Below are 12,984 nucleotides of genomic sequence, written 5' to 3'. Positions count from 1 at the left end.
GGCAGGGAAGCAGGAAGGTCACACTGTGCTATAGGGTTGCCCAGGGCTGTGGGGGAGCTGCTCTGGCTCCAGCTCCCCTTAGCAGCTTTCAGAATATCCCAGTGTCCTGTTACTGGGCAAGAAACACCTTCCAGGGAATGCTGGTACCTGCTGCCTCGTGGCAGCGTCCAGGGAAGCTTCATGAGCACCAGGGTTCACTGGCAGGGGTACAGCATTTGCCTGGCAGGCCTGTTCCTGGGGGATTTTAAAGGATTTTCTATAGGTAGGGTAGAAAATCCAGGGTACTCCCACAGTGCAGAGCTTTGGGATGGAAGTACCTGTGACACAGAAGTGTTGGGAGAAACCTGGAAGAGGGAGAGGAGCTTGTTGGTACCAATGGACTCTGAGTGTGCCAGGACTCACGAGACCTGTTTTGTGCTTTGTGGATTGACAGAAGTCTTGAGGCTTGGCTTAGCACAAGAAAACCAGAATTTGGTTTGACTTTTTCCCCTGTCTCTCTCTCCCAGCCTATGCAAGCAGCAAGATGTCCCACAGACGAGCTGTCCTTGACCAACTGTGCTGTGGTGAACGAGAAGGACTTCCAGTCTGGGCAGTAAGTGTCACTGCTGCTCTGGCAGCTTTGAACCCCAAAGGAATTGTTGTCAAAGTTTGGGTGGAGGGGGAGTGGCATTTCAGATTTGGGAGGGTGAATACAGGAGGTTATTTAACAAAACTCCTGTGTCTTTAGAGACTAAAACTTTAAACGTGGCTCTTTCTCAGAATGGGAGGTGCTAAAATAATTCTGACTGTTTCTCTGAAGCATTTCTTCCTTGGGAACTGCATCTGCTTAACTAACAGGATCACTGTTTTAATGAAGGACTTCAGGCCTTTTTGTGATCTTTCTTGTTTATTTTGGTTTTGCTGTTCTTCCTATTACACAGTTGGAATATTTGAACTATTTTAAAAACATTTTTGTCATTTACTTGTGTTACTTGGGGCATTTTTTCACTGTCACATCACATGGGAGTGCTGAGCAGAGTCAGGAGAACTCCCTCCTGTTCTCAGGGTTTTCATGCACCAGGACAAAAGGGAAAAGCAGCCCGAGTGTGGGCACAACAAGTTGGATTCTTTAATTACAGCTCTGGGGTGGCTGACAGAACCTGACTCTGGGTTTTACTTCTGTGAGAAAGGCAGAAAACAGATGAATTTTTCAGCTCAGCCCACACAGGAGGGTTTTGTATTCAAAGCAGCCAATTAACAGGTTTGGTTTCTGTGCTTTGGTGCAGCTTTAGGGAGATCTCCCAGAATTCAGGATGTAGGTTGTAGACAGGAGTAATTAATTGCAGGAGGGGAGTATCACATGCAGCACAAGGCAGGAGAGGGTTTGAAAAATGGGAAAAAATGTTAAAGGAGATACTGAATGATCCACTCAGATAAAATACCTGCCCCAGGTGAACTCTGCTGAGGGTGGAGGGCACAGTGGTGCTGAACTCTGGGAATGCAGGGATGTGTTTAGGACCTGCCTCTCTGTGCTGTCACTCAGCTCTGCTGCCCTGGGACCTGTCCTGGCCCTTGAGGCATGAACAGGATTTCATGAAAGCAGTGTGATTTCATGAGCCCAACTTGAGTATAAAATGCCAAAACAGATCAAACCCACCACCCCAGAAACCCCAAATGAGCAGAACTTTTAGAGCCAGAAGCAGGTGAAAGTGTGTATTTGGACAGGGAAGTGTCCTGGTCTGTTCAAATGGTGGTTTTCCCCTGGTAGATTTTTTTCCAGAGTAATTGAGTTACAAAAATACCTGCACTGAGCATTGTACCTCATGCATTATACAAACCTTAATTTCCTCCAGTCTGGGTGTCCTGGAGGGACCCAGCTGCCAGACCTGCAGCAGTGACTGTGTTCCTTTTGCTCCCTGCCGTGGCACTTGGGGAGGTTTGCAGGAAGCAGCACCCGAGGTGTGCTGGGTGAGCAGCTGGCCGTGGTTCTGGCCCGGCTCATCCTCCTGAGAGCTGCTCGTTTGCAGCACTGAGAGCTCCCGCGGGCACAGCCTGTGCTTGGTGGGAGCAGATGCTGTGAATTGCTTTGCAGAGCACAGGGAAGCTCCTGGTGAAGGCTGGAGTCAGTGCTGCATTGCAGATCCCTGGAAGCAGCCCCAGCCAGCCCTGCAGTGGCTGTACCTCATGTCCCTGCCCACCACTGCCTGCACACAGTGGCCCTGGGGACAGTCCCACCCAGGGCTCTGCTCTGACACTGCCCATTGCTGCTCGGGTGTGCAGTCTGACCTTGGAGCTGCTTTAGCCCCAGGATGCTGCTCTCCATCTTTTGGTGCTCCATTTTGCACACCCTGTGAGCTGGGCAGGAATGAGTCACTGTTTGGTGCTGCAGGAGTTCACGGGAGGCCATGCTCTGGATTTTGGGGACTTGCACTGTCTTGAGTTCCCATGACCTGCTTTTACCTTGCAGACTCCTGGGGTAGTTTGGAGAGAGAAACAGGTGCTGAGCACACCCAGGCAGGGAGGGGACAACAGTCAGGGCAGGTTGGCTCAATGGCAGTTTTCTTGTTTGTGTTGAGAACTGACTAATTGTTCTCGCCTTTTATCCCTGCCTTTTCCATGGGAACACCATCCCTTCTATCTCATGCCAGTTTAGTTGTCTGAGGAGCCCTTGAGGAGCCTTGCTGGATAATGGCAGTAGGTTTCCCGACATGCACCAGAGGAATATCTGCCTGTAGGGATCAGGTGCTTGCTGGCACCTCTGCCAGACACCTGAGCCATCCCCTCCCTCCTCCTGTGTGCATAAAAACTGATGCACACCCAGGTTAATGTCTGTTGGTTGGCTCAGCCTGGCCAGCAAATGTACCAGCAGTTGCCTGAGCCTGGCCTGGAGTCCTTCCTAAGGGCTGGCATCACCCACTTTGGTTCTCACCGTTCCAGGCAAGGCTTTACACATGGAATAACGCAGCGGTTCCACCTGGGAGAGCTCCTGGGACCTGCCTGGCCCTGGTCATTCGTTGTTCCTTTTGTTCATTTATGAGCAGAAGCTCTTAATGAGGTTGAGATTTCCCCTATATATCTCTGAGCTCCTTCCTGGTGAACATCAATATAGGAAAATGCATTTAGTTTTTCTGCTGTTGCCTTATTTTGAACATTTGTAATACTTAGGTTGCTTCCAGCCTGGTGGAAGCTGCCTGCTCCTGCTGTCTTTGAGAAGACATGTGGTTGTTCCTGTGCCTTTTGCAGATTTTTCTCACAGAATCTGTCAGGATTTGACCTTTCCCAGTATTTTCTTTCAGAAAGCTGATTTTTTCCCCCTATTTTTCCTTTTCTTTTTATTTTCCTTCCTGGCATCTCTTTGCCTGCTCTCAGGCTCTGCTGTCTTTCTGCGTGGCTGGAAATGTTGTTGGTGAATTATATACTCCAATACAGTAATTTTAATTTGTACCAGATCCTTGTTGATATTCCCTTCCCCCTGCAGTATTTTTACCAGGTGTCCTTATTTTCTTGCATTTTTCTGTTTTGAATTGAAGCCCAGCCTGGTGGAGTGATATGGTTTGAAGCTGGCTCCCTGCCAAGTCTCCAAACCTTACCACAAGAAGTCCTGTCCTCCCCCCCACCTCAAACCTCAGGGAGAAGAGGGAGAAAAAAAACAACCAAGAAAACCCTAAACGAGAGAGAGACAGCTAAAGCAATATATATATAAATATATTTACACTTATGTTACAGTTATATACAACTGAAATATATATACAATTTCACAAGGGAACGGGAAGGGGGAAGGGAAAAGGAACAAAACCAAAATAAAATATATGTATATCCTGATTAGTAGCCCAATATCTATCCACTAAAAGAGTTAGCAAAGAAATATCCCACCACTCTCCTTGGCTCCGGAACGATCGCCGGCACCCTCCGCCTCCCAGGGCCGGCAAGGCCTGACCAGGCCTCGCTCCCCAACCCGGCAGATCAACAGCAGGGAACCTGCACCTCCAGGCCACTGGAAGGAAAGAGAGCAAAGGCCTCTCCTCCTTTCTTCTTATAGCCTGGCTTATGTAAAAATCGTAGGGAATACTGGGTACATCTGGGCCCTTCCTTGGCTACAAACTGGTCACCAAGGAAGGCCCGGACCAAACCACCACATGGAGTTTGTTTCTTCCTGCAGAGACACTGAATCTCTGCATGTTGAAGTCACTGTTGTGTGCAGTGCTCAGGATCCATCCCAGGCTTAAGAAGCTTTAATCTTGGGTCTTATCCTGTCTGATGAGCTGCTTCCAGCAGGGTGTTGGTTCTCATCAGGTGTATTTTGTGGTGGACTATCCCAGTGCCAGAGCTGGAACCTGTGTGTTGCCTATGGACATGTTTCTCTCACACTCTGCAGCGTCACACCCAGTGTGGTGGTACTAATTTGGATTACTCCTGCTGTGCTGGAACCCTCCTGCTTTTGGTCCTGGCTTCCTGGACAGTTCTCTGTTTTATCCACTGCTCAGTTTAAAATGAGCAGTCCTTGGAGCAGCATTCCAGCTGGGAAGGATCACCTGCCTGTCCTTGCTGCCAGTGCTCTCCCTAGTCACGGAATCACAGGATGGGTTGGGTTACAAGGGATCTTGAAGATCATTTTGTTCCAACCCTCTACCCTGGGCAGGGACACCTTCCACTAGCCCAGGTTGCTCCAAGCCCTGTCCAACCTGGCCTTGGACACTTCCAGGGATGGGGCAGCCACAGCTTCTCTGGGCAACCTGTGCCAGTGCAACCTGTTCCTGTCTGATGCCCCCAGGGGTGATGGTACCCACCTTTGCTGCAGGGATGTGCTGCTGGCTCCTGTTGACCTCGTTGTCCCCAGGGGTCCCAGGTCTTCTTCACCCCCAGCTGTCCCCCAGCCCGTACTGGTGCGTGGGATTGTCCCCTCAGGTGGAGGACCTTCCATTTGCTCTGTTGAACTCGATGGGACCTGCCGAGGTCCCTCTGACCAGCAGCACCACTGGGTGTGTCTGGCTGAGGAGCTCTGTCCCTGAGCTGCTCAGGAATGGGGGGGTTAAACAGTTTTGGCCACATGTGGACCCCTGGGGTGGGCACACCCCCGGTGACCTCCTGCCTCTGGAATTGCACACCCAGTGACAGCTGTATCCCAGCAGTGTCTGTGAGGGTGGCTGTGCTGGGCAGTGCGGGAAGGTTGCTCGTGTTGGGATGAACATCTCCAGCTCTCCCTTCAGCCTCAGAGCTCACCAGTTCACCCTATTGGTAAGGCTGGATTTTCCACTGTAAATCCATGCTGACTATTCCGAAATCCAAGCTGGAAGTGACTCCCAGGGCTTTAATATGTTTGGCTCCCAGGATTAGTTACTCCATCACTTCCCCAGGGACTGAGGTGGGGCTGCCCAGCCTGTAATTCCTTGGATCTTCCTGCTTGAAGACAGGAGTGACATCTGCTGTCTCCCAGTCCCCAGACACCCTCCGTGGTTGCTGTGCAGTGCCAGTAAATGCCTTGCTCTCCCCAGTAACATTTGCAGGGAACTTTCCCACCTCTAACAGGCTCCTGGACTTGTGCCTGGGGTCGGAGGAGGAGGCAGGGAAGGGGAGGTGTGCATACAGCTGGTGCCCGTGTAACCCGAGGGCACTTCCAGTGCAGGCAGCTGGGAAGAAGAGGATGAGGTGGAACCTGATTCCATCATCACCCCTGTCACCAGTGCACACAAATCCCAGCTTCCTTTGGATTTGCTCTCTCCTGCCAAAGGCAGGCTGCCTATCACATGATAAGAGCTATCAGGCAGAGTCTGAGGAGAGCCATAAGCAGCTTTGGAGTATCTTTGTTGCTGACAGCTTAAATGGTGAGTGTGACAGACAGGCACACGCCACTGCTGCTGCTGGGGCTGCTCCTGACTGCTGGCACTGCTGCTTTTGTAACAGTGTTCCTGATCTTTGGATAGAACCACAGAATGACAGAATCACTGAGGTTGGAAAAGACCTCCAAGAGCATCCAGCCCAACCTGTGGCTGATCCCCACCTTGTCCCTCAGCCCAGAGCACTGAGTGCCACATCCAGTCCTTCCTTGGACACCTCCAGGGATGCATAACATTTTATGCATAAAATAAAAAAAACCAAAAACTCCACCACTCCCTGGGCAGCCCCTTCCAGTGCCTGACCACTCTTTCCATGAAGAAATTCCTCCTCATGTCCAACCTGACCCTCCCCTGGCACAGCTGGAGGCCGTTCCCTCTCCTCCTGTCCCTTGTTCCCTGGGAGCAGAGCCTGACCCCCCCCGGCTCCCCCCTCCTGTCAGGGGGTTGCAGAGCCAGAATGTCCCCCCTGAGCCTCCTTTTCTCCAGGCTGAGCCCCCCCAGCTCCCTCAGCTGCTCCTGCTGCTCCAGCCCCTTCCCCAGCTCCGTTCCCTTCCCTGGACACGCTCCAGCCCCTCCATGTCCTCCTTGCTGTGAGGGGCCCAGAACTGGCCACACTCAAGGTGTGACCTCAGCAGTGCCAGCACAGGGGGACAATCAGTGCCCTGCTCCTGTGGCCACACTGTTTCTAATCCAGGCCAGGGACCATTGGCCTTCTTGCCCGCCTGGGCACAGCTTGGGCTCACGTTCAGCTGCTGTTGAGCAGCACCCCCAGGTCCTTTCCAGCTGGGCCACTTTCCAGCCACTCCAATGCTGGTTTTCCAGCACTCGGACGCTCTCTGGGTTCACGATCAGTTGGTTATCAGGAGGAACAGCCTCAGGGTCTGTGTGATTTTGCTTTTTGTACAGAAACTCCTTCCATTTTTTTTCTACGATCAGACTTCTCTAAACAATATACTGAGACCCCTGTATGGGCTTTGCATCTGTTTCTGGTTGGAATCACAGCTGGGGATAGTGCTTGTACTGGGTTAAAATGTTGGTGCTTTGGTGTTAATGCCTGAGGTGTGAAACCAGTGTTGATTTTTAGCTGTAGCAGCCTTGGTGTTTGTGGTTATAGTTTGGTTCCCTCACACTGGTACAGAGCAGTTGCTGAAGGAAAGGGTTGCTGGGGGGATGTAAATAGTAATGATGGGTACAATGTCTTGCAGTTGGGCTTTGAGATCCCATTATGCAGTGAAGGTGCTGGACTCCTGTCTCACTGTGTCGTGCTGTGGCTCTAATGCTTTTGTTTTTTCTTTACAGCACCAGAAACTGGATGTTCCTTTTGAATTCTCACAGCTCTGAGCAATGCAAAATCTTCTGGTGCATATATCAAAGTAAAATACTGTCCTCTCTTCCAGACATGTTGTTGTGAAGACCTCTCCCAACCACAAGTACATCTTCACGCTGAGAACCCACCACTCAGTGGTCCCTGGCAGCATTGCCTTCAGCCTGCCCCAGGTAGGGGTGGTTTGACTTCCTGCTTTGCTATGGAATAAGCAAAATCTCTTTTGGGATCAGGATTGAACATAGGTTCTGATTGGAGTCAATGTGATTCCTGCACATTTGATCTCTGACAGCAGAAGTTCAAGCAGACTTTTACTACAACTGGAGCGACCATGGTTGTATTTCTTTGGTCTGTTTTTAGCACATGGTGAGATGCAGATACTGGAAAAGGTGCAATTTAACCTTTTAAAAACCCACCAGAAACAAACTATTTGAAAAAGAAGACAGCAGTGTCTGCCCTTCCTTGTGAATTTTTATTGTTCCCTGTTTTCCCTTGAATTTAAGGGGTTTCTTTACTCTGTTTTTCTCTTTTTAAGACCTGCCAGAAGTCTTATTGACTACATCCAGTCATTGTTGGTATTTTTAGATGAATATGCATAAAATAAAAAAAAAAAGCAAAAACCCTGATCTCCTCCTCCTTAGTTAAGTCACTATCAGATGTTAAATGATGGTTAGAATAAATAATTAATACAATTAACTTCTAAATAGAAAAACGAACCTCAAGTCTAGGGTTGGTTTTTGTAGGTTCCAGTTGTTGTTGCCCAGCCAGGAAAGCTCCTGTGCCGAGGGGTGAAGCCTGGGGCTCACCTTGGAGGAGTGGCTATGGCAGTGCTTTATTTCAGGGGATCATGGAGCAGTTTGGGCTGGAAGGGATCTTCAAAGTCTGTTTGGTCCAAACTCCCTGCAGTGTGCAGGGACACCTTCCACTAGACCAGGGTGCCCTGTCCAGCCTGACCAGAACGTTTCCAGGGATGGGGTATCTGCCACCTTTCTGTACCACAGTTTTACCCCTTCACCCTATAAAATGTCTGAATCCACCCCCTTTGAATTTAAAACCATTTCCCCTTTTCCTATTGCTACAGGCCCTGCTAAAAAGTCTATCCACATCTTTTTTTAAGCCCCCTTTAAGTACTGAAAGGCCTCAATGAGATCTTTCCAGAACCTTCTCTTCTCCAGTTTGAACAGCCCCCATTCCCTCAGCTTGTCTCCATAGCAGAGGTGCTTCAGCCCCTGCTCACTGGAGTCTTCCTCATGCTGGGTTTTGGTTTCCAGTATTTCCCAAAGCCATGGATGGCTGCAGCCAGGGTGACACCAAACGTGCATTTGCTGTATGTGTTCATGGATGGGATGTCTGGGCACAGGCTCTGCAGCCTGCAGAACATCTGTCTGTTGTACGTTCATTCTTGACCACGTTTGTGATAATTTTGACTCTCAACACCAAAAGCCATGACAAATGTTGTGTACTGAGAGCCTAAAAGATGAAGAGCTGTGCAGTGATGACAAACTTGTAGCAGAAACAACCCAAATGAACACAGGAGCTGAGCTGTGTCTCTTGCCACAGAGGAGGTCCTGACTAATCTTCCCCAGAGGGTGGTTGGCACTGCCCAGGCTCCCCAGGGCAGTGGGCACGGCCCCAAGGCTGCCAGAGATCCAGGAGAGTTTGGACAATGCTGTGAGGGACAGGGAGGGATTGTTGGGGTGTCTGTGCAGGGCCAGGGGCTGGACTGGATGGTTCTTGGGGGTCCCTCCCCAATATTCTGAGGATATTGGAGAGAGTGTGAAGGAGGAAATGTTCATTTTGTAAGCAAGGTCATTGTATTCCTTCTCCCAGACTTGTTCCTTCCAGGTGAAAAGGCAAATATGAACGATCATAAGGTACAACATTTCTAATGTGATCTCACCAGAGCTATGTGTGATGATTACATGTGTCTGTGACTGGAGCCTCTGTTTGGTGCCTGAGAGACCCTGAACACAGCACAGCCTGGGATGTGGGCTGTGAATGCACAGCAACCACTGCAAAAGTACCATTTTTGCAACTGTGAAGCCAGAACTGTTGGAATTGTAAAGAATTGTTGTGTCACATAATTATTGAACCATTTCTTACTTCTCCTGAGGTTCTGTGTGGCACAAATCTATCTACAGGTATTTGGAGGGACATAAAGAGTTCGAACAGTTTCACTCTTACCAGTTCTCTTGGTTTAGGTAATATTGTACCTGAAAGCACATTGCAGCAATTCCCTGCAGCTGCTGTACATGTGTAAGCTTTTAAAATGCTCACAGAGTGTGGAAGAGCTCTTCTGGTGCCTGTGGTGTACTCAGCACCTGAGCTTTGGTAGGAAATGAGCAGAAGGGCCAAGAGCCCTGTCCAGCACCAGAATTCTCTGCTAAGGATAATGAGGAGACCAGGAAGAGGAAGAAGGTTGGACAGAACAACCCACTGAAGTCAGAGGTAGAGTTATTTAAAGAGATTCTCCCGTGTTTGACTTGTTTCGTGTTAATTTGGTTGTCTGTGGGATATCCCATTCTGCTGCTGAAGGTTCTCAGGGGATCCTGCTCCTCTGGGTGTGGAGGCAGCCTCTGGGTGGAAGGACTGGCTTCCTGACATTTTTGTCTTGTTTTCACAGAGAAAATGGGCTGGACTCTCCATTGGACAGGAGATTGATGGTAAGTCAGTTGTCAATGTGATTGTGACGTGTTTGTAAAAGCTGAATTTATGTTTTCATACTGAAGTGAAACCAAACTGGGAAATCTCAGACCCCCAGCCCTTCCTCAGGTGGTGAGGCCCTCATGAGTGAGGGAGGGGCTCTTCTGCCTGCAGGCTTTCTGCATTTAACGTTTCCAAAACCTGGAGGAGTGTTTTGGCAGTGTCTCCAGAGGGCTCTGTGTGGGACAGCAGTGTCCACATGCAGATGTGAACACTGAGCATGTCCTGGGTCACCAGCTAACAGAGGACAGCTCCTGTCCTTGGGGAATTTCTTGGCATCTGCCTTTTAATCTTGAGACTGGGGAGGTTTTAGTGCCCAGAGTGCCCAGAGGCAGCCCTAGGGTGCTGTGCTTTGTGAGCAGCACTGATGTTTGCACCAATAACTGAGAATATTCTGTGTCTTGATGAAGGGACAGGGATACCATTGTGCAAATGGAAGATTTGTGTTTCAATATCAAGTCTCAGTCGAGCCTCCCAAGCCTTGGCCAATGTTTGGAGGAGACCAGTTCGTTCTGTCTTTCCCTCATTCGTGCTCTCACCCTGCTTTGGGAACTGTCTGTTCCCTCTGCTTTGGGAACAAGTGGATCACTGTCAGGTGCAGCTGTTCAATCTGTCTGTAGCTGCTGGAATATTGAGCAGACTCCTGTCAGCCCCTTGTTCCAGAAGGGTCTCTGTGTTCTTTGCAGCAGCAGGTGAAGGTAATGGATCATGTCTGTTCTTTGGACCCCCAGGAGTCACCTCTGTGCTCCTGGGGAGGCAACTCCTCCTTTCCCTGGCTCTGATGAAACCTGCTCTGGTGCTTGGCTGGCTCGTGGTCTCTGAGGTGGAGCAAACAGTTCATTAGGCCACTGGAGTTGGTTACAGTGATTCCAGGGAATTCCCTCCCCGGGGTTGTGGGCAGAGCATCCTGTGTCACACGGTGAGGAGGACTGAGCCTGAGCAGTGCAGTGGGGGCTGGGAGTGCTGTCAGGGAAGCTGGCTCCTGGCCCTTTGTTTTCCCAGTCCCTGTGGTCTCAGCAGGTCCATGGATCAGTGCTTGGGTGTGAAGCCTGGTGTGTTTGGAGTGACAGGCTGCAGTGGGTCTTTGCCTCTCCACACCCCTGGATGCCTCACACACCGGGCTTGGAAGCCAGGATTTTAACCTGGAGGAAAGGAGACTGAGGACAGGGCAAACCTTAGTGCTCCATAGAAATACCAGAAGGAGGGTGGACCCGGGTGGGAGTTGGCCTCTTCTCCCAGGAAACAAGTGACAGGATGAAAGGAGATGGCCTCAAGTTGTGCCAAGGGAGGTTTAGATTGGATATTAGGGAAAATTTCTTCATGGAAAGGGCTGCAGAGCCTTGGAACAGGCTGCTCAGGGCAGTGGTGGAGTCCCTATCCCTGGAGGTGTTCAGAGAACCCGTGGATGTGGCACTTGAGGACATGGGTTAGTGGTGACCTTGGTGATGGTGCTGGTGGATGGTTGGACCTGATGATTTTAGAGGTCTTTTCCAACCTTAATGATTCTGCTATTCTGTGATTTTTTTGCTACCTAGTTTTGTTTTGATTTGTTTTTTTTTTTAACTGAAGAATAACCTATAATAGAGGGGAGACCCATAAATTATTTTGTTTCTCACCCCTGTGTGGTTGCTGATTACGTGCCAACTGGTTTCTAGATCAATACTTTTTAGTCCTGAAGTTATTAGAGGAAAGAAGCACTAATATACTGTGTCATTAGCTGTTAGAGCAGGTTTGTGAGTGTACCTGGCCTGGGCCTTGCTGTAAACTTCCCAACTCTGTGGGGGCCTGTGTTAGGAAAACTGATGCAGTAATTCTGTGCAGAGTGACTAAATGTCATCTGACTCCCTGCAGGGTGGGAGGGACTGTGATGTTATTGTGCAGGTAGGGAGGAGTGTTCACAAACCCAGTGATTTCCCAGGGCTCCTGTTTGGTTGTGGTCCCCAAATAATGTGAGAACTGTGCTTTAAATGTCAGTGGAGCAGTGATGCTGAGCCCTGGAGCCCCCAGTGCCATGGGAAGGGCTTTCCAGGTGAGGGGCTTGCCTGAGTGCTGTGAGTGCATTGGCTGTCCTGCCCTCCGTGCAGTTCAGCTCCCTCAGCTCCCGTGTTCCCACTGGAGATGCACCCCTGGAGCCAGGGCTGCCTTCCCAGACCAGGAGGTCCCTGCTGCCCTCCCATCCTGCCTCTCTGTGGGCCATTCCAGGCTCTTGGAGCTGGTGCTGTGCTCTGCTGATGGGCTGCAGGGGTTCTGCTCTGTGTCACACCCTGCAGCCAGTCCTGGCTGTAAGAGCTGCTTGTGTGCATTGACCCCTCGGGCCTGGGATGTGACCAAAGCCAGGGACTGATGTTCTTTCCAGAAACTTTTAGTTGACAAAGCCTGGAGGTTTGGCAAGTAAAAGGAAATCACTGTAAGGTGGGAGGAGCTCCTGCTGTGCCCTTGCAGGACCAAAGGGATAACCCTGCTGCCATATCCCTTTTGGAAAGAACTCCAACCAGGAGATAGACCTCAGTTCAGGAGGTGCTTGTGTTTTATCTTTATCCCTATTTCCTGGAAGAGCCTTCTTTGACAGCTCACTCCTGGGTGGCCTTTTCTCATCCCAGGAAGGATATTTGGTGTGTGTGCTGTGATGACCTGTTTGTGTCTTCTGGTAACAACTTCAGCCAGGGACTGGCTCTCTTTGTTCTCTTCACATGAACAAGTCCTGTATTTGAGCGTGCTGGAGCCTTGTATTGCCAAATGTTCAATGCACTGGGGACACTGCTGCTCTGAAATGTGCTGTTCCTTTCTGTTTTACCAGTCTCCTTGTACACCTTTGACAAGGCCAAGCAGTGCATCGGCACCATGACCATCGAGATCGACTTCCTGCAGAAGAAGAACATCGACTCCAACCCCTACGACACAGACAAGATGGCTGCAGAGTTCATCCAGCAGTTCAACAGCCAGGCCTTCTCCGTGGGCCAGCAGGTGGGCTTTGCTTTGGGATTTTAAGGCAAAAATGGGCTTCAATACCATGAACTGAACATGAAGGGAACATCTGGAGGAGTCCAAGGGACTGATGCTGCAAAGGCCAGGAATTGTTTGTTGTGGGAATGGTTTCTCTGTGAAAAATCAAACCATCCTGACTTTCACTGACACGATGGGCAG

The 12,984-nt window shown here is 50.1% G+C and overlaps 1 protein-coding gene across 2 annotated transcripts in view; it reads left to right on the top strand.

The window, feature by feature from the left end:
* Positions 1-496: 496 nt before the first annotated feature.
* Positions 497-12,984, top strand: part of NSF (N-ethylmaleimide sensitive factor, vesicle fusing ATPase) — a 54,523-nt gene continuing 42,035 nt past the window's right edge. For both annotated transcript variants that reach the window (XM_008929329.3, XM_008929330.3), the window contains exons 1-4: positions 497-592; positions 7,211-7,310; positions 9,761-9,800; positions 12,638-12,804. In XM_008929329.3, coding sequence (XP_008927577.1) covers positions 510-592; positions 7,211-7,310; positions 9,761-9,800; positions 12,638-12,804 — 390 coding nt within the window. In that variant the 5' untranslated portion in view covers positions 497-509. The remainder of the gene's footprint in view (positions 593-7,210; positions 7,311-9,760; positions 9,801-12,637; positions 12,805-12,984) is intronic.

Source organism: Manacus vitellinus, unplaced genomic scaffold (genome assembly GCF_001715985.3).
Source record: "Manacus vitellinus isolate BGI_N305 unplaced genomic scaffold, ASM171598v3 scaffold_100_pilon, whole genome shotgun sequence".
NCBI classification, from domain to species: domain Eukaryota; kingdom Metazoa; phylum Chordata; class Aves; order Passeriformes; family Pipridae; genus Manacus; species Manacus vitellinus.
This window is presented reverse-complemented; position numbering and strand designations above follow the sequence as displayed.